The sequence below is a fragment of the Hippocampus comes genome, unplaced genomic scaffold, assembly GCF_001891065.2.
Source record: "Hippocampus comes isolate QL1 unplaced genomic scaffold, H_comes_QL1_v1.1 scaffold94, whole genome shotgun sequence".
Taxonomy (NCBI): domain Eukaryota; kingdom Metazoa; phylum Chordata; class Actinopteri; order Syngnathiformes; family Syngnathidae; genus Hippocampus; species Hippocampus comes.
This window is the reverse complement of record NW_017806059.1, coordinates 1972595-1989671: the sequence shown is the minus strand read 5'-3', so window position 1 is coordinate 1989671 and position 17077 is coordinate 1972595. Positions and strand designations below refer to the sequence as shown.

General features: G+C 41.1%; 1 protein-coding gene across 1 annotated transcript in view; it reads left to right on the top strand.

Moving 5' to 3' along the window:
• The first annotated feature begins 2414 nt into the window (after positions 1–2414).
• Positions 2415–17077, top strand: part of znf407 (zinc finger protein 407) — a 179611-nt gene continuing 164948 nt past the window's right edge. The window contains exons 1-4 of the mRNA XM_019893062.1: positions 2415–2511; positions 3672–4347; positions 7903–10023; positions 14820–14934. Coding sequence (XP_019748621.1) covers positions 3777–4347; positions 7903–10023; positions 14820–14934 — 2807 coding nt within the window. The 5' untranslated portion in view covers positions 2415–2511; positions 3672–3776. The remainder of the gene's footprint in view (positions 2512–3671; positions 4348–7902; positions 10024–14819; positions 14935–17077) is intronic.

Here is a 17077-nt window from a genome sequence, read left to right as displayed (position 1 = left end):
GATGCAGTCACCCTTTCCTTTCTGTGAAGATGCCACTCAGGTGCTGCGCTTTGGATTCTGGTTGAGGCTTCATGTGGCAAGACTGGGATAAGGTGATGTGCAGTGAGGGCGGAGGAAGTCGCTCTTGGGACGTTGGCACAAAACTACAGCCACTTGGAGGTATATGGTAGTCGTCCAATGGTAGGTTTGGCGGGGCATCCTGATGCATGGTGAGTCCTTGAGGAGATGGTGGAAGCTGATGATAAGACAAGATGCTCTCAGAGTGAACTTTACAGAAGACTGAATCAACAAGAGTTTTGTCATCTGAGATGTTCATCTTGCAGATAAGAGGGAATTGATCGGGCTCAAAAGCAAGATAGTGAGCTGCGGGGCATTCATCGACTCATTTCTATGGTGTGTATTTATGCAAAAGCACATTGAATGTGTATTCATGGAAGATATGAAAGCAACCTCCCTGAACAGAAGCCAGTTACCATAACAGTGGCAGACATACAGGAAAGAGTCTCAGATATGAAAAACTGGACAGCAACAGGCCCCGACATGGTCCACACCTACTGACTAAAGAAACTCACAACACTCCATGAGCGCCTAGCAGCACAAATGAACCAGTTGCTGAAGGATGGGACTCACCCAGGAAGGGACTCACCTGCTCCCAGGTGGTGGAGCCTCGGACTTCTTCAATGATCGGCAACACCGAGCTCTCCGGTCACTTCCCCTGACAGAGTGTTTTTATCTGTTACTGAGAATTACAAACATTATGCGAGCACATCAGTCATCATGAAACGTGAAAACGTCAGCTAATGTGTCATTGTGAAAATGAGAAAGCTTGAAACATTTCTGTCAAGTTTAAGTAGCACAGTTTAAGTAGCATTAGCAACTTACCTTTGATGTAGGAACAAACCTAAAATTTAAATCCTTTCTCCATTAGGCTTTGTGGATTCAACTCACAAAAAAATTTACTGAGACTTGATGTAGCTTCAAGAGGGAGCGCATGAACTCTGATGACCCAGCCATCTTCACATCAACAGCAATACTTTAAACTGCAGTCACCAATCTTGCATATTATTTCCTTTCAATTACAGTACAGTATATTCATTCTTTGTCTTCTTACCTTCTTGCTTTGTCTTTTTTTTTCCAGGTCCCTCATGCTGCTTTGTTTCGAAGTGGATGAAACCGAGCCATGGTTTAACCCTGATCTGTAGTGGAAAAAAAAAGTCATCACTCAAGTGAGAGGGATTAAGGGAACTACTCCAAGGGAGTCCTGCATGTTCAATCTATTTATTTTAGAGGTTGCTATTTATTATGGATGGCATAATAGCAGAGTAGAGTAAGGAAATGATCGTTGCGTTTGTAGTCCCTGGAGAACATTAGAATTATATCAAAGCAGAGGCACACCCAAGACTTCAGATTTATTATTTATTGATAATCTCTAAGAAAAACTTCTCAAATGGAACTCTGGATTACGTTTATAACCACATATATATTCTCTGTGTGTCCTTTATACCCAAACATCACAGTGTCCTCATGAGTGGATTGCTTTTTGGACCTTACTCTGTGTTTATACAGTGTGATGCATTTTGAAGCTGCATTTGCCTTACAGTATCAAAAATCTTAAAGGTTCCATGCCCTACCTTTTTTCCTTTGGAGCTGCATTTGCCTCACAGTATCAAAAATCTTAAAGGTTCCATGCCCTGCCATTTTTCCGTCTTTTTTTTTTTTTTAATTAGGGTTAGAAATGCCCAAGATGCCCATTATCATGCTACAGAATGTGGTCACAACTTTCACATTAATATTCGATATGTAGTCAAGATAACACAAGACATCTTTATTTTTACAGCACATTTCATACACGAGGCAACTCAGTGTGCTTCACACAAAGACACAACACCCACAAGCATTTACAAACTGTTGGGACATCGCAAAACTGCTATATTTCAATGCATTTGCATACATAGATATTTTTTATTGACAGTTTAACAATCAGATATGTGAACAGGATAGCAAAAGGAAAAATACCCTTCATTAATTGACTAACAAATAAAAGTGACCTAAACAGAATGTGCCATGAATTAGGCTTTTTTTCCCCTCGAAATGCAAACATAACCTAACCAAAGTTGTTTTTCGTTCCTAAATATAACCACATTAACCAAGTTGATTCTTCTTGTTTAACCTCAAAAACTACATACTCTTTTCTTTTCCCGCCTTCAAAATTATGCTAGCACTAAAATGTAGCCGCCTGAAAAACTCAGTAAGTGATTTAATACATTTTAATGACTCCATTTGCCATACAACTTGTGAATAGTCTGTGACTTGAAGTGGATTTGACGGTTAGAACACTTTATGACACGTGTTTCTCCGATGAACCTGAAAGCAGCATTGGCCTCACAGCTGAGGTCCGGAAAAAGGCGGGCAGAAGTTCCGCCTTAATGTGACGTTTCGCTCGTGCTACGGTACGCCATTTGTGTCTAGCCACAAAAAGCGCGGACGGTGGCGATTTTGGGAGAGTCAAGGGTGAGTTTGACTTATTGAACGTGTTTCGTCGTAGTATTAGTCCTGTCCTACACCACGAGGTATGTGCGGCAACCGCGGTTCTGTGCTAACCGCTTTATACGTCCTGTTTTTGGACGGTTTCAGGTAACCGACGTTAGCCTACTTTTTGGGCCTCTGTGCCGCCGTCGTTTTCTGTGTTTCATAAGAATTAAGACCCACCCTTCACTTTGCTGTGATTGGCCTATACGGCTAATGGCGAAATTCAATTGGTTGGTCTTCCCAGAAGTGTTGAGTAGCATCTCCTAGCTCGCAACGTTTTCCCGACTTCTACATTAGATTGATACATCAGTGTATTAAAAAGAGCATTACACCACAAAGCGTTTTCAAACGTTGTTGGTTGTGATGTTGTATCTTGTCTCACAGTTCTTTAAATAGCGGACGTAGTTCGGTCAACTCAGTGTTACTTTTTAGCTAATACTCCTGACAACAGGCTTTAGCACAACTAATATGACCTCACATTAAAACGGAAACCAACAAATTTCCAACGGATCACTAGCAATCATTGTATTGCTGTACTTCAGTTGCTTTATTGAATTAAATGTGTGTGTATTCTTTTCCATCCTGTTCTACTTTGACTGCACCGAGTCAAAGGACACCTTTCGCACGTTTGACGAAACGGCAACAAACATTAACGTTTCGCAGTTCTGGGTGTAAATTGTTGCAGTCTCCTGCCCAAATGCACTTCATTTGCCTTACGTTGCATGAACAAGTATGCTGCAGAAAGCATGGGCAAACAGCACCATTTAATCCATGCAAGGTGCGGTTTAGGATTACTACAATTATTTGTGAATCTTTTAGCTGCATGAGCCAATTTCTAGCATCCGACTGGCTCTCCCCAGCTACATTCTTTGAACAAAGTAATTGGTGTGTGTTTGAAGTACGAAAAGAAAAAAAAGTTTACTCGATAAAGGAACCCGCACGCAATATTGTTTAAACAATGTGCTTCTGGAAACACTAGATGGCGACTTGTGCGCGAGTTTGTTGTTTTTGTGACTGGAAAGTTTGACTGTATCACTCTTATTGCAGTGGTTTACCGAGATTCAATTTGTGTGCCTCTGATTTCTGTATTAGGGTAATAAAAGCTTCCAAGTTGAAATTATGTGATGTCCCATTTTGTGTAGGTGATTCATCCATCATCAACTCAAGTTTTCACACTTTCATATAAATGGAACAAGTTAAGACGTTGATCAAAAACGAATCTTGAACTGGAGGCTCCTTCAGACAAAATGCCAAAAAGGAGTTGCGAAGATAATGTCCAAATGGAGGACGTTAAAGCCAACTCACCTAGTCGCACTATGAAGCCTGAAAAAAAGGATGGGGAACTGACTCGAGGGCTGCAGGCAGACACTGTGCCCGAAGATGTGAGTACTCGTTGCTCTGTTTGTGACTTCTTAGCAAAATGTCCAAGATCACTGAAGATTCACTATGCAAGGAAACATAAAAAGAGCACAGATAACGCTGCAAAACTTGCAGAGGACAACCAAACCATTTCTGATGATAGTCGAGGCGGAGTTCAGAAAGAGATGGCCATGGAGACAGAAAGTTCTGCTGTGTCAAATCCAGGGCCAGGACCAGATGATCCAAGATCTGTTTCTCCCGATGATAGTTGCAGTCAAGTTGCAATGTCAGAAAAGCAGTCGAAACAGGCCATATCCATTCAAGAGAGAAGAATGAGCAAACGAACCCCCAAACCCAAGATTATCTATTCATGCAACTACTGTGGACTTGAGTTTCGGGACAAAGCTCCCCTTGATGTTCATGTCCAGCGATACCACAGCAAAGACAGCCCACGCACAGGTGAGTTTTTCCTCTATGCACATGGTCATGTGACCCGTTTTACAAACAATTCGGTTTAGGAACTTTTTTTTTTAATTACTTTAAGTTACACACTATTTTAATTTTGTTTGTTTATTGAACGCAGAAAGAAGTATAAAAAAATACAGAAAGCACACGAATAGTCTTTTAGCACTGTTTACATGTTCAAAAGGGAGTCGGGAGAAGTAAACAACTTATCTAGTCCTCTTTGTATATTTTGACTTATTTAATAATAATGCAATCATAGGTTATTCATTTAATATATTCCAAGAAAAGTAAAAATAACATACACATAGACATATACAACTGCATTTACACAATGCGTACATATGCCGACAGCATGCGTGCATGTAGGACATAAGCACGTTCATATAACCTCATACACATACAATTTTCATTACATTAAATCTAATGCGTCCCAACATTTCCAACATTTCATTAGTTTCACCTATTTATACCTGATAGGAGCCAATCAGAGCACTTGACAATAAATAATGACTGGCCCATCCTAATTCTTTGTCACTGCTGTTTATGTACAAAAATACACTTTTTTTTTTGTTTTTATACAGTGAGTTTTTTTTTTAATATCGCCAACTTCCGCACAATATCATGATCATTATCATATCGTGAGGTTCATATTGTGATAATACAATTCATTACATCTTCATACATACCTTGAAATTAACACCTCTCATGGAGACACACACTTGCTTAATGATTGTTCTTTTTTATTTTTTAATAGACACTTGTACCATTTAGGTCAGAGCAACGTTCTCTAATTTCAAACAGCAACTGAGTACCACGTCAGAGTAGGTTATTGTGTACCGGCACTTTATACATTATTTGTGCTGTTTTGAACTCAACTAGATCATAGAATTTCACAGTTTTTAATTTGATGAATATCAATTAATCATTCCTATTGCTCTTTTTTGTGGTTTGAAAACAAGATACAGTCAAACCTCGGTTTTCAAACGCCTCGGTTCTTAACCAATTCGGTTTTCGACCAAAATTTTCGAGTTTTTTATGCCTCGGATGACGAACAAATTTCGGTTCTCGAACAAACTGAGCGCACTTGAATGCACCATTTGACTTCTCTCGCCTTCCTGACACGAGGAAGTGACGCTTCCTCTTGTTGCTTTCCATTGTGAGCACACGTGTTCAGTAAACATTTTTATTTTAAAAAGAGCGTGGTTTCGGTTTCGAACAATTTCGGTTTTCGAACAGCCTTCTGGAACGGATTATGGACAAAAACCGAGGTTTGACTGTATTTATTTTATGTTTCCCCATATTTCCACACAATAGGTGAGTTATGGTCATAAATGAACAATATAATGTGCATTATGGTTTGGTATTCAGGAAATCCTTTGTTTTGTCGAGGATCTCTATTTTTGATATTTTTCTTTTGACGTTATCTCTGTGTGACTTTCAACATTATTCTGATTTAATTAGTACAGTCAAACCTCGGTTTTCGTACTTAATCCGTTCCAGAAGACTGTTCGAAAACCGAATTGGTCGAAAACCGAAACCATGTTTCCCATTGGAATCAATGTAAAATTTTTAATCCGTTCCAAGTCAAGAAAACAACTTTTTTAAACCACTTTTTTTTACAATTTCACACCATAAACTGTACAAATGTACAGTAATAGGAGAGCAGGTGATATGTAAAATACTGTACAAACTAACTGTAATATGTTTTATTTTCACCAATTTTAACATTAACATAGTAACATAAAAATTGAAGGAACATATCTCTCTCTCTCTCTATCTGTCGTGGGGCGTGCGCCTATCCCAGCTGTCATCATGCAGTAGGCGGGGCATTTCGGCATCCCGAACTCCTTCGCCAACACAGACACACGCACGCCTGACTCATATTTCGCGATCAAATCTTTCTTCAATTCTATAGTTTTGCGCACTATTTTTCTCTTTTCTTCACCAGGTTTGCCACTTCCACTTGCTTTCTTTGGTGCCATGATTAGGGGCTGATGCACGATGCAAAAATAACAGTCATATTACATAGTTCTCACCAAACACGTCCGCTTTAAAAAAAAAAAAAAAAATCTTTATTGAACATTACAAAGTCGTCTGCTCACAATGGACGCTACACGAGGAAGCTGTTTCTGTATGATTATTGCATAATAATGAGACACCGGACACCAGAGTGTTGATTATGTGCCGCTGCATTGAAAACTGCCGGCCGTAAACAAACTCACCCGTGCTGCTGGGGCAAACAATTCTGAAAAGAGGGGGGTTTCACTCCCCCTAACAGAAGCGTCTCACCAAACACGTCTGCTTTTTTTTAAAATCTTTATTGAACAATACAACCTCGTCTGCTCACAATGGGCGCTACAGGACACTAGAGTGTTGATTTTGTGCCGCTGTATTGAAAACTGCCGGCCGTAAACAAACGCACGCACGTCCCCCGTGTTGCTGGGGCAAACCGTTCTGAAAAGAGGAGGGTTTCACTCCCCCTAACAGAAGCGTCTCACCAAACATGTCTGCTTTTTTAAAAAAAATCTTTATTGAACAATACAAAAACGTCTACTCACAATGGGCGCTACACAGGAAGCGAAGCCGAGAGGAGTGAAGTGAAGCATTCAATTGCGCTCAGTTAGTTCGAGAACCGAAATTTGTTCGTCATCCGAGGCATAAAAAACTGTTAGAATTGTTGGAAAACTGAATTGAACGAGAACCGAGACGTTCGAAAACCGAGGTTTGACTGTACTACAAGAAATTAATTTTCATCCCTTCTATTTCAATTGAATGTACCATAATCTTGAGTTGGTGTTTGGTTTGTCTCGTGTCAAGAATTAGAACATTTGTTTTATGTTTAGTGACAATGTGTTCAGTTGATTTCCCACTTAAGTCAGAGTTTTTTCTCAAATTATCTCCATAGTAGTAGAGGGTTGTCATTGGCAAATAGAATACTTTTAAGTAGTTCTGAGACACAGAATATATCATTTATATACCATATGAATATTTCAGGGCCGAGCACAGACCCCTGGGGAACCTCGTGAGTGATCCTCAAGTGATTGGATTGAACTGCGCATCATGATATTTGTTGTCGAAATAACAGTCTTTACATGGCCAAGGAAAGCTCCCAACTTTTCCTTCTCGTATCGCATAAACAACATTGGCTCAGTGGTTCACTTATCTTTGGTTTTTTTTGCCTAAATTTGCCACCACATGCCACAGTGAGGTGGTGGCCATGTTGGTCCAGCAGTTACCACAGTGAAAGTAAATATTGCTGTACCAAAAACCTAAGGCACTACAGTGGTTTGTTAGCAAACATTGTTATTTCATCGTCATTAATACTGTTTCCACCCATTTCTGTATTGCAAACAATTTTTACCCACAACCATTACCTTGGATAGCGAAGGTTTTGGTTTGAGAATGTAACCTGAGGTTTCACTGTGCAAGTTTTTGTTTTGAATTTTGTCATTTCTGGTGGATATGAAATGGTTACCACCAAGATTAGGAACGATACAAGGGTGCATCTCCAATTCAATTGCCTGAAGTAGCTTTGTCCTTGTCTTTCAGCTGATGCAGAAGAGTACATGGAGGAAGAAGATAATGTTGAGGACACTGAAAGTGCTTTCAAGATTACCACTTCTCAAGTGGAGCCAAAATGCACAGGGAACAGATTCAAGATAAAGTGTGCAAATTGTGATTTAAGGGTTTCCACACTTTGCTTCTTGGAAAGCCATTCTCGCATCAAACACCCCGGCCTGGATTGGTACCGCTGTAAATTATGTAACTTCTTTTCTGCTACATCTCAATGGATGGAAAAACACCTAAACTCAGATATTCATAAGCAACATCAGAGCACACAACATAGTGCTTCTCATTCCTCTAATGATTGTGTTGAGAGGGTAGCTAAAGGAGATGGGGGTGGAGACGACATAGGTGGTGAGGCTCTGGGAATCCAAGAAGAAATGGAGGCTGCTAAAGTTGTAGATGAGGAAGACTTGGAACTGGAACCTCCCAAACCGAAAAGAGGAAGACCAAAACAACAGGCTTCAACCAAATGTGGGTACTGTGGCTTGGTAGTATCTAATGCTACCAACCTCAGTGTCCATGTCCGCCGTAAACACAGCAAAGAGTATGTTTACAAGTGTACTCTGTGCAGTTATAGCTGTGTCACCAAAGGAGACATCGATCGCCATTGTATCACCAAAAAACACAGGAAACGTGTGCAGCAGTGTGAAAATCGCAGCCCTGTGAAAAATAATGCTGGGCCTTTACTCCAGGAACCCACAGATACACAATCTCAGGAAGCAAATGAAGCTTCAGAGGCCAGGGACATGCAACACGAATCACAAGGCTCGAAAAAACACACTGAAGAAGAGCAAACACTGTCATACACGCCCCCAATAGAAGGTCACCATGACTCTTTTGCTTGCAGTCACTGCAAATTTATAGCTCACTCAGTCCCCTCCCTCAATCTTCATGTGAAACGAAAGCACAGCAGAGACTTTGAATACGTCTGTTTGGCATGCAGATACTATGCCGTAACAAGTGAGGAAATGTATCGTCATGCCAGCACAGAGAGACACAAGCAGAAAAGCAAAACATTCCAGGCACTACAGGAGAATGGTGGCCAAAAAGCTTTGCAGACCTCAACGGTACCCCTTACTGAGCTTATTGATCTTAGCGGTGCAATGGTTCATCCTGAGTCAGAACCTTTAAAGCTACCCGATGATCCAAATCTAAATTCCGAAGAAAGCCAAAAAGAAAAAAAACAGCCCACAGTGGCATCTTCTGTCCCCATTGAGCCTGTTGACACTGTGGCCACGTTTGCTGGCAAAGCAAAGGAAAAGCAGCCAGAGAGCACCGCATCTTCCTCTGGTGATGATTGCACAGCACAATCTGAGCATGTGCCCCAAGCGGAAATGGCACTTGAAGTGGAACAATCTCCACAGCAAGAAATTCAAGAACAAGAGGACACATGCATAGAAGGTACCAGCGCAGGAAAGAGCTGCAGTTCAGTTCCAAGAATGTCCACTGCCCGACCTTTTGATACCTGCATTATGTCCGTAAAGGCCCTAGCTGAACAGGGGCAGCCATCGCTGGAGGGCGTTGCTCTCGAAGGTGTGGCTGCTGTTAAAGGCTTGACAGGAGAAGCACCAATGCCCTCTGGGCTCTTGCCCCAGTATGTCAAGAAGCTTGAACACAAGGAAGTGAGTGTTGAAGCTAAAGTGAGAAACGCCCGAATTCGCTGTGACGACTGTGGCTTTTTGGCAGATGGCCTAAGCGGCTTGAATGTGCACATCTCAATGAAGCACCCAACCAAGGATAAACATTTCCATTGTATGGTGTGCGGCAAGTCATTCTACACTGAGAGCAACCTGCATCAACACTTGGCCAGCGCTTCCCACATCCGAAATGAGCAGAACAGCGTCGATGAGCGTCTTGACGGCGGTGCGTGCTTCAAGTGCGCAAAATGCACAGATCGCTTTGAAACGGAGCAGGAGCTGTTCAATCACATCAAGGAGAAACATGATGAGCTGCTGAGACAAGTAAACAAGTATGTGATTGAGGACACAGAACAGATCAATCGTGAGCGGGAGGAGCACCAAGGCAACAAGTGCAAGTACTGCGGCAAGGTGTGCAAGAGCAGCAATTCCATGGCTTTCCTGGCACACATTCGCACACATACCGGTATGTACGCTGTTTTTATACCCTCCCTCCCTCGCTATCTCACATGTACAGTGGACATAAAAAGCAAACAAACCCTTGTTAGATTATAATTATATGAATGAGACGTACAAAAAAAAATCTCACAGTGCATAAGTGTGACCACCTTATTGCTACACTTACTGTATATGTTCCTGGCGGCTAGGCGTTCACGTTTCAGGCCAACATGGTCATTCAGGATGGCCTTGACACAACATGGGGAGGGGATGGGCAAACGTGGCAGGCCGTAATTGCAGTGGTGTGTGTGTGTGTGTGTGTGTGTGTGTGTGTGTGTGTGTGTTTCATTGTATTATGAAATGCTAATGAGCAGAGTAAAATTTTATTTCTTTTTTCATCTGTTTTCATTTTCTCCATTGTTGGGGTCGGGCGAAAGCCCCCTTTGGCCGTGCTAATGAGAGGTGTCTCCAAAGTCATCTCTTTTCAGGAGACCTGAAAAATAGTTAGTTGACATTTTATCATCAAAAAGAGCAAGGCATTTTCAACACTTTAGATTGTCCGATAACATGTAAACGTTACACGCACGTGTGCACTGACCAATAGTACAGAATTGTGAAAAAAATATTAAATGAAACAAATTCTGACACCGGAGGAATTGGGCCGATGCCAATGATATCCAGTGTATGGTCCCGTGTCTTTGTGCTTTTAAAAGCAGGTCAGAGCTCTTATTCCTCATTAAAATGCATGATCAAAAGCTGCTCTTACTCTGTAACTGACAAGTTGTTTAATACAAGTAAAATCTGGGCAATTATACAGATGGGATGAATTGTTAGTGCCAGGGCACAGCAGACTAGAATGGGCCATAAAATGAGCTGAAAGTGCCATGGCAAGATAGTGTAGATTGGGTCATAAAAATGCTGGGGCAGTGAAACCCTGTGTCTTTGTCGTTGATGTGGTATATATTGGGAGAAAAGGTTAAAACAAAATCTCAGACAGTGTGTAGCATTTTTTTTCTCAATATTAATTCATTTTAAAAACCCTCTTTATTTTCAAACAAGTATGTTCTATCACATCAACTTACATTAAAAAAAAAAAAAGTATAATTGTATCAACACTAATTATATCAGATCAGTCGCGCCTCACTTTTACAAGAGGATGACCGTAGCAGAAAGAGACGACATCTTTCTGCTACGGAGTCAAATCAGCCGATGACAAATTTGCTGGATCAATGACTACAGCATGTGTAACCACTGCAATGCACTTACTTTGTCATTTGAGGGCATACTAGGAGTCGTTTGTGATGAGATTTTGCTGTGTGCGTCTCTCTGAGGGGCGGCCCGGTGGTCCAGTGGTTAGCGCGTCGACCTCACAGTGCATAGGTTGTGGGTTCGATCCTGGCTCCGGCCTTCCTGTGTGGAGTTTGCATGTTCTCCCCGTCCCTGCGAGGGTTTTCTCCGGGTACTACGGTTTCCTCCCACATTCCAAAAACATGCATGGCAGACTGATTGAACACTCTAAATTGTCCCTAGGTGTGAATGTGAGTGTGGATGGTTGTTCATCTCTGTGTGCCCTGCGATTGGCTGGCAACTGGTTCAGGGTGTCCCCCGCCTACTGCCCGAAGACAGTCTAGCACCTCCCGTGGCCCTTGTGAGGATAAAGCGGCTCAGAAAATGGATGGATGGGTCTCTCTTAGTCACTGGCTTGCTTCAAAAATGTGCTTGTTTCAAAGTTAGGCCATTGCATTCTATTAGTTCACCACTAGATGGCAGTGAAAAATCAAACATTTCTACACACAGTCCCTTTAACTTGGGGCCAGAAATCGTCCCAATCTTTAACTGAACAGATGGACCATATTACAATAGATGAGATGTGATTTTTTTGTTCTAATTAATCAGGAATGTGTCACTACATTATGATATTTTGTAAATGACAAAGTTTGAGTGATGCATGTTATTTTCCTGCCCTCACACACTGTAAATCCACTTGACTTGTGGTACCACATATTTATCGAATTTGGATATAATTTGAATGAATCCTAAACTAAAACCTAAGCTAAAGGAGAGATACAATATAACCTCGTTTTGCCAAACAGACCTATGGCAAAGCTCATGTCTGCAATAGCCAGGTAAAAGCTGTTGCAGTAGAGGTGACGGCAAAGACTGATTAGGCTTCAGACCAGCGAGAGAAACACTAATGGACCGCAGATTGGGATTCCCTGAGCAACGCTTGCATGGTCAGAGACATGTGCGACTCATAATTGATGTGTCCATTACCAAGACTCAGTTGTAATTATAGTCAATAAGTCTCTGTAAATGTGTTAAAGCTGAGGCTAAAAGCATTGGAGGTCCAAAGAGAGGTGGGCTAATAATTTAAAATAATCAATGCAGACGTATTCAAAGCCTTTAATTTCCCTTGTGTCCGGACGTCCACAGTTGTGTGTGTATGTAAGTGGTAGAATGCCGAGTGAATGTGTGTGTATGTCAGCCTTCATGGCTAGTTGATTATTCCCAATCCATTAAGATTTATCCTGTCATTTATAATGCAAAGCAGAACATTGCTAAGGGCTTTGACAAGGAAATGTTCGACAGGTTAAGAACAGACAGTGTTCTGTTACATTTCCCTGACCATGTGTATTAATTGGTTTTAAAATCATCTTAATGCACGATTGAGGTGTGAGGGAACCATCAATAAATGCCCTTTTCTGCCTTGAATGTTTCATTCCCTCTCTTCTGCTCAAGCATTAATGACCCTTCGAGTCCACAATCCATTTTCTCTGTCTGTGGATGGTGTATGTAGATATTGTCATGCATTCCAACAAATTGCATCAGGGAAAAAAAAAAAAGCAATTTGTTCATATTTTTTGTGCCAAATCTCATCTATGGCCGCCGAGGTTTGTTGAGAGTTGGAGTTAAAATTAATTCTGAGCAGAGTTACTTTGTTCTTAATGACAGTTGGAATGTCTACACATAATGGATGTCCCTCTGCCTTAACAGTATAAAGTCTGCGACACCGATCGTGCTAAGCAATGACAGCATTATATTTAGCTGAGGGTTTACGGTTTTGTTAGAGTATTTGCATTTCTGTGGCCAAGCGGTTAAATTGTCACCTGCCAATTTGGGGACCCCGGTTCAAGACGATACACACGGCCACGATGTCCTTGAGCATGACACCAACACCCCAAACTGCTCCAAGAGCACTTGTGCAGCCACCTGCTCCAGTGTTTGTTCGCTGTGATGGGTCAAATGCAGAGGTCAAATTGAGTGTACGTGACAAAAAAAAGACAATTATTCTTCCTCATTTCAGCCTTTGATAATGGTGGAAAGCACCAATTTCTCTTCGTTTTCACAACATATGGCATTTGGTATTATTGCTTAAGCTCCCTCATTATGTTGAATTATTTACTTTTTATATGGCATTCATTTGTTCTTGGAATGTGTTTATGGGGTTTTGTGAAGCAGCTCAATAGGGGTCTGCCACTTTTGAGGCTGGAGCATGTCCAGATCCTTTTAATTACGACCTAGTTTTTATCCTCTTGATTTATCACTGAAGGTAGTGGGAGGCTGCACAAAGATTTGTCAATTTGTCCCTTAAAGAAAATGTGTGCACATTTCCATTTTCCCAACGTGGGTACTACTGGAATTTGCATCTTTAGGTAAATTGGTCACTTTTTCATTTGGGTCATTTGTCTGACTTTAGACTGAGCCTCAAAGTAATGGGTCCACATCCCAAAGATGCACATTCACACAGTTGATATGATATTTAAAAAAAAAAACAGAAACTGCATCTTCATTGGCCTGATTTCGCTTTTGACAAAATATTACGCATTAGACCAGTTGTAAAAGTCAGCTTTTTTTTTTGGATGTGGTTTGTTGTTAGTGATGGGTGATATGACATCAATAAAGAATGATATTTTGAGTAAATGTTGAATTACCAATTTTATGTCAATACACAAATGCCCTTGAATAGCACGTTGTTGCTAATGTCACGAACAGTGTTTTTCGGTCTTTCATTACGTCTCTTAAAGGGCCCTACTTCCGTGTCCAGTGCCAATGTAGCACAAATCACAATCTAACTGTGGGCATGGGTAGAGTTGTCTTTTGGTACTTTCCTAGACTGGCACAAGTAGAAGGGAGTGTTTGAAACATTATGCTTTGTTGTGGGAGGTAACGCACCGACTTTTCATCCAATTGAAGCAGCTCCCCTCATTCCCTTTAGATTCAGTGCAGAGATAGGTACGTGGTGTACATGGCATGTAGAATCTACATGCCATGTACACCACGTGTAGATAGATGCAGGAGAGTGCAAAATTCATTTACAGGTGTAAGGGATTGTGGATGATGTAAAGAAGATAAGAAAACCTTTATTTGTCTCACAATGGAGGAAATTGCAATTTACAGCAGCAAAATATGGAGGGAAGAAAGTAGAAAAACGAAGTATTTACATGCATAAAATACATTTAAAAATGAACTGTACACAGTACAGAATGCAATATAAGATATAAGCATATAAGGTGGGTGTGGTATTTGCAAATGGGTGAGTGGGAGTGAGTCCAGGTTTTCAGGTGCGTCTATTCAGTAGCCTGACAGCAGTCGGCAGGAACGAACGGCGGTACCTCTCCTTCTTGCAGCGCGGGTGTATTAGTCTCTGGCTAAAAGAGCTGCCCAGTGCTCTTAGGTTGGCCTGGAGCGGGTGGGAGGGTCTTTCTCTAAGTACTGCACACATGACAACAACTAATCCAAAAAAAAGAAAGAAAAATCCGCTACTGGTCAAAACGTTCACATGTTTTAATAGTTCTGTGCATGAACTCTCCAATTTTTTCACAGGTTCAAAGCCCTTTCTTTGTAAAATTTGCCACTTTGCAACGGCTCAGCTGGGAGATGCCAGAAACCATGTGAAAAGGCACCTTGGCATGAGGGAGTACAGATGTGACATCTGTGGGTGAGTTTTAAGATTTGGTAATTTCATTCTTTTAGAATCTACTGGGCTTGCAGTATGATGTTGTCAAGTGATATAAGTTTAGAAACTGAACGTCACAACCTGTGGTTAATGTATAATTTGACCATTTGTGTAAGCAAAACTCAGAGCAATTTGGCCACTTTTAAATAACTTGAACCGTAGGATGTTTTTCTGACAACTGTGTTGCAATGGTGTTGCAACTATTTGAATGCAAAAGTGATTAGATCATCATCTGCTGAGTTTTTCCGAAGTGTGTGGACGGGTTGAATACTGTGAAATGTCGAAAAAGTTTCCAAGTCTGAACTCTGCTTGGAATTGTTGCCACACACACACACAGATATATATATATATATATTCTACACACATACTGTATATGCAAATTCATCACTGCGCCCGCTTAGGAACAACCAGTCAGAAACAGAAGGTTTCACCTTATGAGGTTGCAGTCATTTGACTTGCACTTTGGGTACACTCATAGCCCGGTCACTGGCACAGCCTCAGGCTGACATGTTGACTGTTGGAGTACGGTCTTGTGGGAAAAAGATGCCCATCCCAAATTTTTTTTCCATGTGGTCGTAAGATTGGTAAACCTTAGCTGGGCAAAAAGACCTTAGGCGACTGACAGGATTCAGAAGTGATGGGATATTAGCAACATTTCTGCTTGACAGGTATGTATATCACCTCTCTTTCATTTTTAATTGATTGTACATCCCGAAAATTAAAACTTTGAAATGATAACATTTTGTGTTCATATTTCCACACAAATTTTGAATAAATGAAGCTATCAATGTAGCATCTTGGCAAATGATGGGCTGTTTGTGGTGCTAATGCTACCCTGCTATTGTTAGCACAGCAATTTTGTTGAAGGTGGACAGCGTTCTCTGTGATTATTTATCACAACTATGTACTTTCATAATTGCATCCAATTATGAATGGCAGTGTTTGAGAACCATGCTTGTGCACATCAGTCAACAGCTTTGGCCAGAGACTTTAGAGGGGGAGGGATTCGTGAAGGCAGACTCCATTCAAATCTTGCTCACAGTTTTAAAAACTGCCCGCAACTCCAGCATCTGTTACTTCAAATAGACCTTCCTTGTCATACAAAGTGGAAATTAACTGTAATTCAGCCGAGTACTCGCTATTGAAGGTAACCTTGAGTCTGTAAATCATCAGGTTGTGTAAGAGTGTTTTGATACCTTGACATATTTAGCATGCAGTGAGAGAAAAATTATTTATTTTTGAATTTGTAGTTTGGGACCATCAAGTGTCTGTGGATCTGTAGACTCACAACGATGAAGATATATTTAACGATATTAAGTTTTCCCACTGTTTATTTTTCTGTCAATGGGTCCACTTTAGTTCATTTGCAGGCCAACTTTGTTCTACCAAAGCAGCTGAGTGAGTGTTTATTTGCTTCAACGAAGTTTGCAAATATATTACAGCAGGCGCAAGCAGGCTTTGGTCTAAACATTACTTTTCCTTTAATGAGAAGAAATGCTCATGTTTCACAGGCTCTCCAGCGAAAACCCCCCTCTTCTCCCAAGTGCTACAAATGTGACACTTTACATACACACACATACATATGGAACAGTTCTCCAATATGTCTTTAAATGGCACTACTAAATTCCGTCCCCGGTTTAACAAATCATACGCACAGAGGAGCCGACTACTGCCACAGCTAGCCATTGGTGACAAATCGGCCCTGTGTGCGCTTTCATTACTGAGTGATTACCAGGCCGTCCCTCATCTTGAATAAATAGGAACAAACATAAAAGAAACCCCCGAGAAACACCCTCATTAAAGGATAGAACCACACATGCACACAGGCTCAACTTTTGCCGTTTCATCTGTCCTTAATTCTAAATTAAAATCTATCAGTAGTGGATGGCCGCATAGTAGGTATAATGCAGAGTCCGACATTAAGCCTTTTTGGGCGGTGGCCCTATCGGGTCAACCATGAGCCTTGTTATGGTGGCTCTGCTTGAACCGACACTTGCCCTGTATATTCGGGATATAACACGATCATTTGCGATGATTATTTCATATTAAGTGTCTTAATACTTCGTGTGTGTGTGTGTGTGTGTGTGTGTGTGTGTGTGTGTGTGTGTGTGTGTGTGTATATATA